This window comes from Cricetulus griseus, chromosome 4 (assembly GCF_003668045.3).
Source record: "Cricetulus griseus strain 17A/GY chromosome 4, alternate assembly CriGri-PICRH-1.0, whole genome shotgun sequence".
In the NCBI taxonomy this organism is placed as follows: Eukaryota; Metazoa; Chordata; class Mammalia; order Rodentia; family Cricetidae; genus Cricetulus; species Cricetulus griseus.
The window spans coordinates 162,974,864-162,987,535 of record NC_048597.1 but is presented as its reverse complement, the minus strand read 5'-3'; the positions used below and the strand labels follow the sequence as shown (position 1 = coordinate 162,987,535).

Below are 12,672 nucleotides of genomic sequence, written 5' to 3'. Positions count from 1 at the left end.
TTTGCTAGATCAACAAGACTATAGTGAACTTCTTCCTCTAATGACACTGTCGGAGGACTGAGAGACAAGAGGGATTAATCAGATAAGAAATAAAACACTTAGGCCAGGAGAAGTCATCTACAAATCTTTATTTAAAATGGTGCATCTGAGTAGAATAACTTGGAAGGAGATCTGGTGGATGCCTGCAGCTAAGACTTAAGGTCTCAAGATAAGAAGGGGAAAGATACCAGTTCAACCCTAGCAAATGCTCACACTGCTTTCTTTGCTGTTTGTTTCCCAGCATTAACTCCTTTGTCAATGCCACTCCTGCCTCTTCTCAAACCCTCAAGTAGCTGGAAAATCTTGAATAGTGTTTTTCTGTGCAACAGGGCCTTAACTAAATAGGCCAGGGCATCCCCCTCCCTTCTTGTTTACAGTAACTACCAATGCAAGTGTAAACTTATCATCTAGAATCTAACATTCATTTAGTCTAAATATTAAGGAGGAATACAAATAATTCAAGATGAGCACACCAGGATTTTAGATAGATACTGAGAAATCTGAGTCAAAATAAACACAAAGCATGAAAAAAAAAAAAAAGACAGATGGCTTTCTCTGAGTTTTCATTGAAAATGGAAACAAAAAGGGGGTGGAGTATCAAAGAAACTGTCATTTTCAGGAAATGTCTATTACCTCTAACATGGATTCTACAGACTAAAGTGTGTCCATGTGGTGATGGCACCATTAGCAAATTGCCTGCCAAGCCCCAAGGCACATCTAATTCAGGAGCAGAATGCCCCGGAAACAGCAAAACGCTCTATAGCAAATGTTTTGCTTCTCCAGCAAAAATAAAACAAAAATTGAAATGAAACCTAATTGGCCTGCTGACTGGGACGCTAGAACACTGAGGAGGATGGTCCTTGGATGAAAGAGCCCTTGGTGCCACTTCATGGTGGCTGATGGATGATTCACGATTTGAAAAAAAAAAAAAAAAAAAAAAAAAAAAAAAAGCCCACATGGAAGGACTAAATGGATACCCTCCTCACTGTTGGGCTTCCCGGAACACCTGTTTCTTTTCCTGTTGCTATGACAATACCTTGACAAAGGCAATTTAAGTGCTGGCATGGTGTTAGAGGGCCTGCAGCCCAGGCTGAAACAGATGGACTCATCATTATCTTAATGACCACACCCAGCTTTGCTCACAATTACTGGGGAGAAGACCAGCTGAACCAAGTTAAAGTGGCATTCTTTTCAAAGTCGGTTGCAGATGGAGTTAGATCACTCCTCAGTCTCCCCTTCCTCACTAGCTCTCTAACCACAGACACACTACATGTATGGTTCTGCTCCTCCTCAGCCGGATCTCCCATCATCTACTGACCATCCCTATCCAGCCTGATAGTCCTGTCCCACCCCCTCTAATCAGCCCCTCTAACCTGCTCAGACTAGCCAAGGCTGGGAAGAGCAAACAACACAAAACAGAACTGTGGGATCTGAGAGCATCTGTCCTTGGCTGACTCAGCAGGGAGGTGCTGGTGGCTTTGGTGTCCCTGTGGGACCCTGTGCATTTTAGAATGGCAGAGAGTGTAAGTGATCTTAGAGTAGATCTATAATGCTACCAGAAAGCCAGGGGCACCTGAGAGAAGGGCACTTCTCTGATGATATGACAGCAAAGGGAAACTCTGAGCTGCAGACTTGGTGACATTCAGTATAAGATTTTGTTCATCATATCACTATAATTCCCCCTCCAGAGGAAGAAAACTGGACAAAGAAATAAGAAAGGAGGGAGATGTGGGGGTAGAGAAAGGAAAGAATACAATTCAACTTTGGGCAGAAAGGGTACCTATGGAAGAGCCGTTTCAAACAGGAGTCTAGGCTCCATCTGGGCTCATTTGAAATCTCAGTTTCGAGGGAAAGGGCTGTTGGATGCAAGGCATCCCTAAAAGCCCTCCACAGAGAGGGTGTGGTTGAGCTCATATGTGTTGCTTTCCTCTTCCTCCAAAAGCAGCTTGTCAATGGTCAGGGAGCTGATGGCCCTTCTGGGGTCATCCATGTCCTGAAGGACTGGCTCTGAGATAGAGATGGGAAGCTGGACAAACTGGGGACCAGACAGGGCTGGGGCTGGAGGCTGGTACTGCAGACTGGAGGCAGGCAGTGTGGAAAGGGGCTGAGGCCACGGGAAATAGGTGAGGGGTGCCTGGTGCTCTGGGCCCTCCAGCTGGGGTCCCACGGCAGGTGTAGCAGTGCTTCTTGGCTGTGATGGGAAAACACAGGACCAATAGTTAGCAGAACTGGGGTGCCCACCTGCATTCTTGCCTCATCATGATCTCCATGATACCCACCCTCCTGTTACTGATGTTTCACTTAATGGGGCTCCACCTCCCCCTGCTCAGTCTCCTAGGAGGGAGACCTTGACAAATTCCAAGGGGTCCCTCCCTCTTCTAACTGTATGCTCAAGCAACTTCCCAATTTGGAAGCTTCACTTTCTCATGGAAGGAGACCTCCCAAGCACCTTTGACATCATTGGATCCCCATAGGTCAACATAGCTCTCTCAGCTCTTGCCCTTCTAGTATCGATTGGTACAGGAAGCCCGACTTTCCTGTGGGTGGGAGCACTGTTGTGTCAGCAAATGTAACCTCTTCCTGCTGTTGCCTGACACCTGTACCTGCTCAACCCCTCTAGCTCTGAGCCGCTCCCTGGGCCAAGGCACTGTTCTCCCAAGCTCTCCACAAAGCATACATCACATTCACACCATAGACAAACCTCAAGCCAATGAGGCAGGGTTTGAGTTCTCTATCCTTCCATAGCTGAGAAATGGATGAGGAAGTTCTCTGCATGGACAGATGCAAGACAGACTCCCTTTCCATCCTCACTCTCCCCTACCATCTTCCCAGTTGCCATGGCATCTAAGGGGAAACTGCTAGAGTCATTTGGGGAAGAATTTTCATCAGCCTCCTGAGGAGTTTGTCACAACTGGATCCTGACCCCAGAGGTTTGGAGTAAGGCCTGGGATTCTGCAAGTCCAGTCAGACCTCAGAGGATGCTAATGTGGCAGGTGTAGGGACTACAGTTTGAGTAGCAAGTCTGCAGGAAGTTTCTCTATTTGAACAATGTAGCTGGTGACCCCCAACATGTGAGCTGGTGTGTATATCTACTGCACACACGATTTCTTCTCTTTCAGTGTAAGCACAGTCTCCCTAGCTCGGCTTCTTGAAGCCAGACAGGACCTGGGAAACCCTTACTACTTCCATTATTTCAAAAATCCAAATGGAAATTGTTCCCATTCCACTCCGCTACCTATACAGGACAACTGCAACAGCTGGTCCCTTGCAAGGGGATAGAATTGCAGCTCTTATCTCTGAATGACCAGGGGTGCTAAGCCAGTGGCTCAAGCCAGCTTTGATGCGCTAATTTACAAAATGACAAAACAAATTATTTCAAAACAAATTAATAAGTACAGTTTGTTTGATACACAGAAACTTTCAAAGTGGAGGGTGGGAGTGATGAAAGAGGATCATTAATGAAAAGAATCTTCAGTTATGAGATGGCTTGGAATCACTGTATCCTCCACCCCAGGCCCGCTGCTATGGAAATCAGTTGCCTAGGGAAGGTGTTGAATTAACTCTTTCCTATTCACTCTGATAAAGATCCATCCCCAGATCAGTTTGTTGGGTAACCAGGTGGGTGTGGCATAAGAGGACTCCCACAAGTCTTGCCAGGCAAGTGCTTTGAAGCAGAGAACAGGGACTCTGGAGTAACACTGGACCCTGGATGCAAACAGAGGGAACATGGGGGAGCTAAGTCAAGCTCTACAACCAAGGGTGGGTCCTGAGTCTAGCCAGGAGGTTCCAGCTCCACTGTCTCCAGCCCCAGAGTGTAGCTGGTCACCACTAGGTCAGCTAGTTCACTGGCCTCCTAGGCCTTTTCTCCCCACAAATACTTAAGGGTTTCCCATTCTTTTGGATACATGAGGACCAAGCATATAAAACTAGAACTTCCTTCCTCCACTCTTCAAGGATGGGAGGGTGTCCTATCCTACCTGGCACTAGAAGGCAGTCATTTGTTGACTCGGCTGGCAGACTATGGACATGAGGCTAATAACTAACTTTTATGGAGTCCTGTCTGTGTGCTAAGCATGGTTCCCCTATGTACCAGCTCATCTGATCCAAATAATCAACATCTTGCTAGTATCTCCCATTTTTCCCATTTTATAGGTGAGGGCACTGCATTCAGAGAGATTGAAGTAGAAGCACAGAGCTACTAAGTAAAAGGGAAAGAGCATTGAACACAGATAACAGGATATTACAGCAGGAGAGAGAGGGGGGAGAGAGAGAGAAAGAGAGAGAGAGAGCTCCTACAGGAGGGACTGACCCAAAAGTAGTTTCCTTGATGAGTAGTAATAAGTAGTATCAACTTTGGCTCAGCCTGGAAACCTTACAGTAGTTTCCATTACAAGTGTACAACTACTCCCTAGGTTCTCTGAACTGACAGAAACCCAGACCCTCCCTACACAGACCTCACCTACAACCCCATCTGCTTTCAGAGTAGCTGGGGAGGTTTGGACTAGCAGCAAGAGATCTTCCTAACCCACAGGAGTAAAGTGTGCCAATACAAGCATGTAGTGTCTTCTGTGGAGAATAGATAGTTCCAGTCAGTAGGAACAGGAGCAAGTCACCCTGGAAAGTGCAGTGAACTTGGTTGACCCAGTAATCATGGGAATCAATAGCCAAGAAAAGCAAGAGTTTTCTCAAGGGGTACTATTAGCATGGGTAGTAGATAGGGCTCTGCGTTTGTGTGACATACCGTGACATTAGTAATGAGTGGAGGGGAAGCATAGGTCAGCACCGAGGAGGGTCCCACCACTGTATAGCTGGGGCACACCGGCTGCACATACATGTCAGCTGAGTAGGGGCAGCTGACAGCTTCGTGGGACACATACTCCGTGTAGGGTGTCCATGAAGTCAAGGGCTGAAAGGTGGCTGGGGCAGGCTGGGAAAGCCAGCCAGCACACAATGTCCCCTCCTCTGTTACTGTGGAAGCAGAAACATCCATGTCAAGGCAGGAAGGACCTGTAGGGAAAAATGAAATTACAAAATGGCAGACTCTACCAGAGATGGTCCCCAAAGACACCAAGGCTGCAGAGAAGAGCTCTTACCCACTGTGCTGTAGGTTGCCAGGGGCTGGTGGGGCAGCACCACCTAGAAAGGGGATGAGAAGACCAGAATTGGTGTTTATCTATCTATAGCAAGCTCTCTGCAGGTGTGCCCAGGGGCCCAGGGTAGGAAAATGATAGGGGGAAATCTCCTGCCGCATACCTCAACCACCACCACCAGCATTTTTTTTTGAGGGATTTATGTTTCGATTTAGTAAGAAAGCTGTACAATTAGAGAAACTTTCTGAATCCCCAACTCATACCACGGTGTGAACCATTGGCTCCCTCAAGCCTCATCAATAGATATTTCCCACTTATGAATAAAAGCAAGAAACCCTACTATTCCCCTTACCACCCTGACAAGTGGAACTGCACACACACACACACACACACACACACACACACACACACACACACACTGCAGACACACTGCCCCACAACAGCCCCTCACCGCAGTAGGTGGGCCAGCTGTCCCACTGTTGGCATGGCCACGCTTTCTTCTCAGTAGCTCCTTCACTGGCTCCTTGACTCGAACACCCTGGTATGGCCGTGGTGGTGCAGGGGCTTGCTCTGGGGCTGTGGCTGTAAAGAGGAATGTCACTGGTCCCCTGACCTTTCACAGATGACCCCAACCACAAGTGCCCATTTTCTCTGGTGCCCAACTCTCTAAGTTGTACTTAACACAGAGAATCTCTGTGAGGCTCCCTGGGGTATTTCTCCCAAGACTCCATCTGCCCCCAAACTTTCTGGGGCTCTACTATTTGTCTAAAAGTGACAGGGCTTCCCAATGGGATCAGAACACCATTTTTCTGTCCTCTTTGCATGATACATAAAGTAGCTCCCAAAGAAGGCCTGGTTACACTCGTCAGCATGTTCTTGTGTGTTTCACCTCCCTATCTTCATTGCTATATCTGATAGCCAGAATTCTTATTCTGGGGCTACCTCTCTGGCTCCTGCAGACCATGGAGTTCCTACATCCACCTCTCCAACATGTCTAGAGTTGATTGGCATTCATATAAGTGGTAGTGAAGGATGACAATCACACCAAGAAGCCTTAAGTCAGGTATAGCTGGATCCAAATCCCATCTCAGTCACAATCTAGCTATGAGATCCTATAAAGTAATTACATTTCTCTGAGCCTCTTAATCTGTAGATTCTTATCAGATGAGTGTTGGTCAGAGTAAATGAAAACGTGTATGTATCATAGAAAATCGGGTTCAGAGCAACCATTTAGCTAACAGGGTTTCATTTGTTTCCTTGTCTCTTTATTTTGTTGGTGCTGCGGATATAACCCAGAGCCTTAGACATGTTAGGCAAGTGTTCTACCACTGAGCTACACCCTGTACCTCTCAAATTCAATCAATCTATGGCCTGCTAGGTAATGATTAGTTTTTCTTGTTCATGTGAGCTTAAAATGCTTCCAATGAGATTATAAGCTTCTTGATCTATTGTGCCTTGTCTCTGCCTTCTCAAGTGGCAGACATGCCTAAGTTATCTATATCTTAGTCTTGGCTGAACGTTAACTAATCATCTGGGAGGTGCTTTCAAATGTACTTCCTTTTATCATCCTTTCAACTCTCCTGGACCTTTAGGGTTAATGGACTGAAAAAAAAAAGTGTCTGCCAGGTGCATGGTGATCCTCAGTACAAGAGACAAATACCCAGTGATGATTCATGTGACCTGGAGTGGAGTGTCCACCTTGCTACTGGGAAAATGTTTCTGTTCCCTTTTGTCAAAAAATCCAAGAATCTAAAGTATCAACAAAACCAGAGCCAAGGTATAGCATTTTCTCTTGCTGGGAGATCAGAAACAAACTACCTATACAGATGGAAAGGCCCATGGAGGGCAGGCCAAGAGCTAGGTCACCCAAGATCAAGAAGCAATGGTCTCTGGGACTCACATAAGGAACCCATTATCCTCCACTGATAAGGGGCCAGGGACCCAGGCTTTGTATCAAAGGCCCGGAAGCCTGGGTATCTGTTCAACCCGGATCCACAGGGCAGCCTGAACTGAACTTTGTTCAGTAAACACCCAGCTGATAGTGATAACAATGTGTGCCTCATGCTGCCCAAGATCTCCCATGGGATTCTTAGGCTCCCAGCACCAACATGATCTGGTCTTGAAGGACAGGAGGCAAAGAAGCCATGCAGAGCCAGCAAGCAAAGGGGAATGACCTTTGGAGGCAGACCGTTAGTGTCAGGACCCCAGCTCTCAGACTAGGTATCAGACCTATATATGCTATGGTGTCCTAACTGACCACAGTGCAAAATCTACTGGAAACTGATGTAAAATACAGATACCTGGGATCTTGCTCCCCAGAAATATGGTTTGGACAATCCACTTAAGTCAAAGAGTCTGGATATATAAAAATTATGTAGATATATAAATTATATAAAAATGCCTGAGGTCATCTTCAAACCTGACTCTGATACTTCATCCCTTAGTTAACACAAGAGCTGCTCCATAACATCCCAGTAAGAGATGATCCTCGTGTTAGTGTCCTCTGTGATAAAAGGGAATCCCTACTCCCATCCTCATTCTTCCAAAAAGTTTCTGGACACACGTGGATGTGGGCCCTGCACATGTGGGTTGTAAAGTATAGCAGAGGAAAGAAGCAATACAATACCTACCAGTGAGATGAATGTAACAAATGAGAGGTTTGGGCTGACGTAAGAGCGTAAGAACCAGCATAGTATTTTGTGCCCTGAAACCACCTTCATCATTGTTCAAAACAGCAATGACAACAGACTTAACAGCCAAAACTACCTGCGTTCAAATATGGGCTGTCACTTACTAGTAGAAAATCCGCAGATTTATGTAATGACTCTAGGCCTCAATTTCCTTATCTGTAAAATGGAGACATGTTTTTAACTTCTCAGTGACATGTTTTTAACCTCAAATCTTCCTTCAGAGTGCAGCACTCCTGCACCAGCAATGCTTGTGCACCCTGTCCACAGAATACTGTTGAGTGCTACACACAGACACAAGTGTGTATGGACTGCCATGAGCGACAGTAAGGCATCTCTGCCGCTGCTTCATGCTGCTGCTGCTCCCTTCTCAGGATCATTCATGACCACAACAGTTTTCTTCACAGACATGTCACTCAATCTCTGCCTACCTCTTCTTAGGTTTCCTTCCATTCCTCAGGCACAGAGCCTAACTTGAGATACTGTACTCTCAGAAAAAAATAATGAGGTTTTGGACCAAAGGAAGGAGATGGTCTAAGTACTATGGTCACACCCTGAATTCAGTTGGGGAACACTATGCATACGTCTCAGTCCAGATCACAGACAGGAATGTTACCCATGGACCTCTGATTTGCATGTACAATTCTGGGGAAGGGCCTAGAGGCCTCCAGGTCCCATTCCCTCTCTGGTGCTATTTCCTCTCTTGAACTGGTCTAGTACAGCTGGGACACTCCCACAGCTCTGTGTCCTTAGACAGCTGACAAGGAATCCTGTAACTGGCTCCCTGAGCAGGCAGAAGTGGGGTTGCTTCTGAGGTGTCTCTGCAAAGCGCCTTGAAATATGAGAAGCCAAAGCATCAAGATGTCTGCCCAGGAGGCTCAATAGACAAGAATATTTGCAAACTGACAACTTGCAGTTGGGGTCTTTCACACTAATCTACATTAAGTAACAATCAGCATAATTCCCCAGTAAACACTGTGACCTCAGCTGCTGCCAGCACCAGAATGGAGCCCACTATGGAAATTTGGAAGAAGAAAAGAAGTTTGTCCAAAGTCACCATTGCTTTAACTTGGGGCTGCTGAGTCCTTGAACTGACATAACTTTGCAATAACTGCACTGAAATAGTTCAGGACTTTTTAAACAAAATATTAACATAATGTAAAATAGCAGTTTTTAAAATAGTATGTGAAGAGAATAAAGTAGAAATGGAAATAATACTGTATCATCAGAGAAGAAGAGCATCCAGACTAGTGATAAATAGAGAGTTTAATAATTCTCGAATCAAACTGCAGCTCTGGGCAGCCTTCTAGTAAAGCTAGATGGTTCCTCACCCTTCCTCCTGCGATGTGAAGAGCCCTTGAGCGTCTGTAGGCCTGAAGAGTCCATCACAATGGAAAACCAGTCCATCTGAACATAACCTCTGGCAATCTCTTTGGACAGGAGTTCACCATACTGCCTTTCTTTACTATTGCCCATAAACTGCCAATGTATTCCAGGAAGAAAAAAAAAGTTTTAAAAGGCTAGTTGATAGCAAAACACACCCATTTGGTCACAGACATAAGAGAGAGCTTCCTTTTTCCAAAAAGAGCAGTAAAAGATCTAGAGGCATAAACAGTCGGCAGAGGGCATTTCACTTCCCCTGTCACACACCCAGACCTGCTGCAGGAATCCTGGGGCTGCCATTCCACCACAGCACAACAGTTTGAAACCAACAGGTTATATAGCTACCTGTATGCACAGTGGCATCAGTACTCAGGCTCCACCAGGCTGAGAGAACACAGGTTCCTTCTGAGTTAAATAAGCACTCGGGTTTTCTCAATGAAGGCATAATAAAATCTCACTAAGGAAATATGCAAACCCATCAGCACCTATTTATTTAATAACCCCATGCAAACCACAATACACATCCCACTCAACTAAAGAGCCAGGAGCCAGGTCCTAGTCATCAGTAACTTGTCTTTCAGAATAGCTTTAAAAGAGCCCATGTCCATCAGGTGTTTTCTGAGAGAAGAGCCTTGCCTCACACATTGAGATTTCCCATGGGTCCCCAGACAAGCAACAGACTGGATAACAGTTAAGAGCTCTACCCTAAAAACGGTGTAATATGCAGGTTAAACTGGGATTTACATCGTAGGGAGCCACAGAACAGGCATCCTCACAGCTCTAGGAGCCTTTCTGTCCCAGATTGACAGACTGCTCAAGGTTGAATTCATAACTAGTTGAACCTCAGGGGTCACTTTGAAAGATGAAAGCCACCTAGATGAGAAGGTCACATGACCCATACTATCACTTAAGACAGTTCTGGTATCAATCCCCACCCCATAACCACTTTGAATGTTTTCTTTCACTGCTGGTGTTCAATTTTATCCAAAAGAAAATAGAGCTCATTAAGGAGAAAGACAACTAACACTCTCTTTACTTGTAGCAAAACCAAAACAAATAATTGAACAATAGGACTTCAAGCCTAGGGCTAACGAACTTGTCCCAGCTTCTACTGAAAACAAAATCTGAAAACTTGCTGACACTTTAATGTGAAGAGTCTTGTTTGTCTTGGTGGCCTGAGATAGCTGAGGTCTTCTGGGAAACTTGAGCTCAGGTAGGCCACAGGCTTATTCACATTCTTTACGGAAATGCTGCTGCAGGTGCTCTTCTTAGAGTCAAGTTCTCAAGGTTTTCAAATTTACCATTTTCATTTATGGAGACTAGCTGATACTTTTTTCCAAACAGGAAGAAAGTTGTTCTTTGGCCAGAAGGACTTGACAGACTACAGAAAGATTTTCCTGTCCAATTTACACCAAATTGAATTATAGGTGTCCCACCCCATGACCTCAGGCAAAGCCAGCCACAGGTCTCTGGTGTGGAGTTCTCTATGTGATGAGGTTCCTTGACTCTTTACTCACAAATACCACCAGCCAGGATTCCTTTCCCCTGGTGCCCACTGTGCCTTCCACGCCACCTGTCTACCCTGTTTCCAAATCCACTGTGGAGTAGCAGGATGCAGAAAGCTGCAGCAGATATCTCTCTGTATGTATACCCATTTAATGATGAATGAATGGTGGCAATAGTCAATGTGTTTTCTGGTCATAATCTTAACTCCCAGAAATTGGGAAATCCTCACCTACAGTTTTGTGATGTTCTGTGGTGTAGTTCTCAGAGCCTCTGACACAAATGATATCATGGGAGGCTGCATCCCAACCTCTGAAATAAGCAAAAGATGAAATTTACTCTCCTTCCCTTCTTTTACTGATGTAGAGGGTGCTGCTCATTTGAACGCATTGAATTGTTCAAGGACAGCATTCATCAGTACCGGTGTCATCAACCAAATTCAAGATTTCTGATTCCAACATAGACCTTGTTTTTGCCTCACCATGCACCTTCTTCTTGCCTCTATATGCCCCATTTTTTCTTCTATGTGGTGTTGAAGGTTGGTCATCTAAAGGTCCCTGAGCCAATCCTAACCTTCCTTCCTCCAGTTGGAATATTGGCTTGGACCATGCGATCCTGTCTCTCTTGATGGCCAATTCTCTGAAAACAATGGTGGTTTCCAGGTGATAGAGGCCTCCACAAGAAACTTGCCAAAAGTCTACTCACAAGAGGAATGACAAGAACCGAGAGACTCAATTCCTGGCAAGGTTTTATTTTGGGTATTTTTCTACTGAAATGACAGCAAATAGGTCCACCTGAGAAACCAGCTGCATCTGTCTGCCTTTTATAGAAACTAAGGTCACCAGAGCAGAAAGGGTTCCTATCTCAGATACACCATGTCTGATTCAGGGCCAAGACCAAGAGACATCTGGTAGACCAGTTATCTAGCAAATACTTGTTGAGCAGATCAGACTAGGTCCCTGCCCTTGGGGAACTTGCAATCTATTCAGGTGGGATATGTAGACTTTACTGAACTAATCACACAAGCAAATCTAGAATTACAAAAATGTGATGAAGCTATATCTGCTTTAGAACTGCAGAGTTCTAACTTCTGCTTCCACCTGATTCAGTAACGCTTGAATGGGCAGCAAGCTGTCTCTAGAGGCTATATAAAGAGGGAAGAGGCAAGAGGCATGACAGGCAGTTCTCTCTTCGGTGTAGAGACTGACCCGGGGTCACTGGTTTGGACCATACCATGAGTATAAGTCTCAACCAAGACACTCAAAGTTACAGACCCTGGGTGGACACTCAGGATCTTTCACCAGCTGCTGTTTGTCCTTGGCTGATTAACCTATCAGAAGAACAGTCCCACTGACTCATTATAAGATGAAAGTCATCTAGATTCAGTCTCGAGTGTTAATTTCTTTTAATTTTTTCTTGTGTGTGCATGCCTGTGAAGGAAGGATGCAGGGGATGGATATGTATATGTAGGTACACATGGAGGTCAGAGGTCAATCTCTATATCATATACCATAGTTATTTCATTTTCTTTTTGAAGTAGGGCTCTCACTGGTCTAGAACTTATTGACAAAGTTAGGCTGACCAGCCAAGGAATTCCATCTGGTCTCAACCTTCTTGGCACTGGGAGATACGCACATACCACCATGCCACTTCTCCCCAAATTCAGTCCTCATACTAGCATGGCAAGAACTTTACCAACTGAACTATCTCCCTAGCCCTTAAGTATCACTTTCTGGGCCTCAAATTTTCAGTGACTTTTGAGTCAGAGTAGAGTTACCCTTGATGAAATCATAGCCCACCCCCATGCAGGATGAACCTATTTCAATTGAAAGGGGGAAGAAAAGTCCAGAGCCATACAAAGTTCCTTTGCACTGAGATCCAGTGTAGTACTGATTAGGACCTGGCAGACCTAGTGTGGAAAGCTTGCTACATAGTTTATTATCTGTGTGAACCTCAGCAAGTAACTTAAT

General features: G+C 45.3%; 1 protein-coding gene across 1 annotated transcript; it reads right to left on the bottom strand.

Moving 5' to 3' along the window:
- Positions 1-1,023: 1,023 nt before the first annotated feature.
- Pou2af1 (POU class 2 homeobox associating factor 1) lies at positions 1,024-9,292 on the bottom strand. Its single transcript, XM_035444216.1, has 5 exons — positions 9,148-9,292; positions 5,581-5,711; positions 5,133-5,175; positions 4,781-5,046; positions 1,024-2,230 (listed from the first exon to the last, which is right to left on the bottom strand). Exons 1-5 carry the CDS (start codon positions 9,290-9,292, stop codon positions 1,916-1,918), a joined length of 900 nt encoding a protein of 299 aa, XP_035300107.1. The 3' UTR covers positions 1,024-1,915.
- Between the last annotated feature and the right edge of the window lie 3,380 nt (positions 9,293-12,672).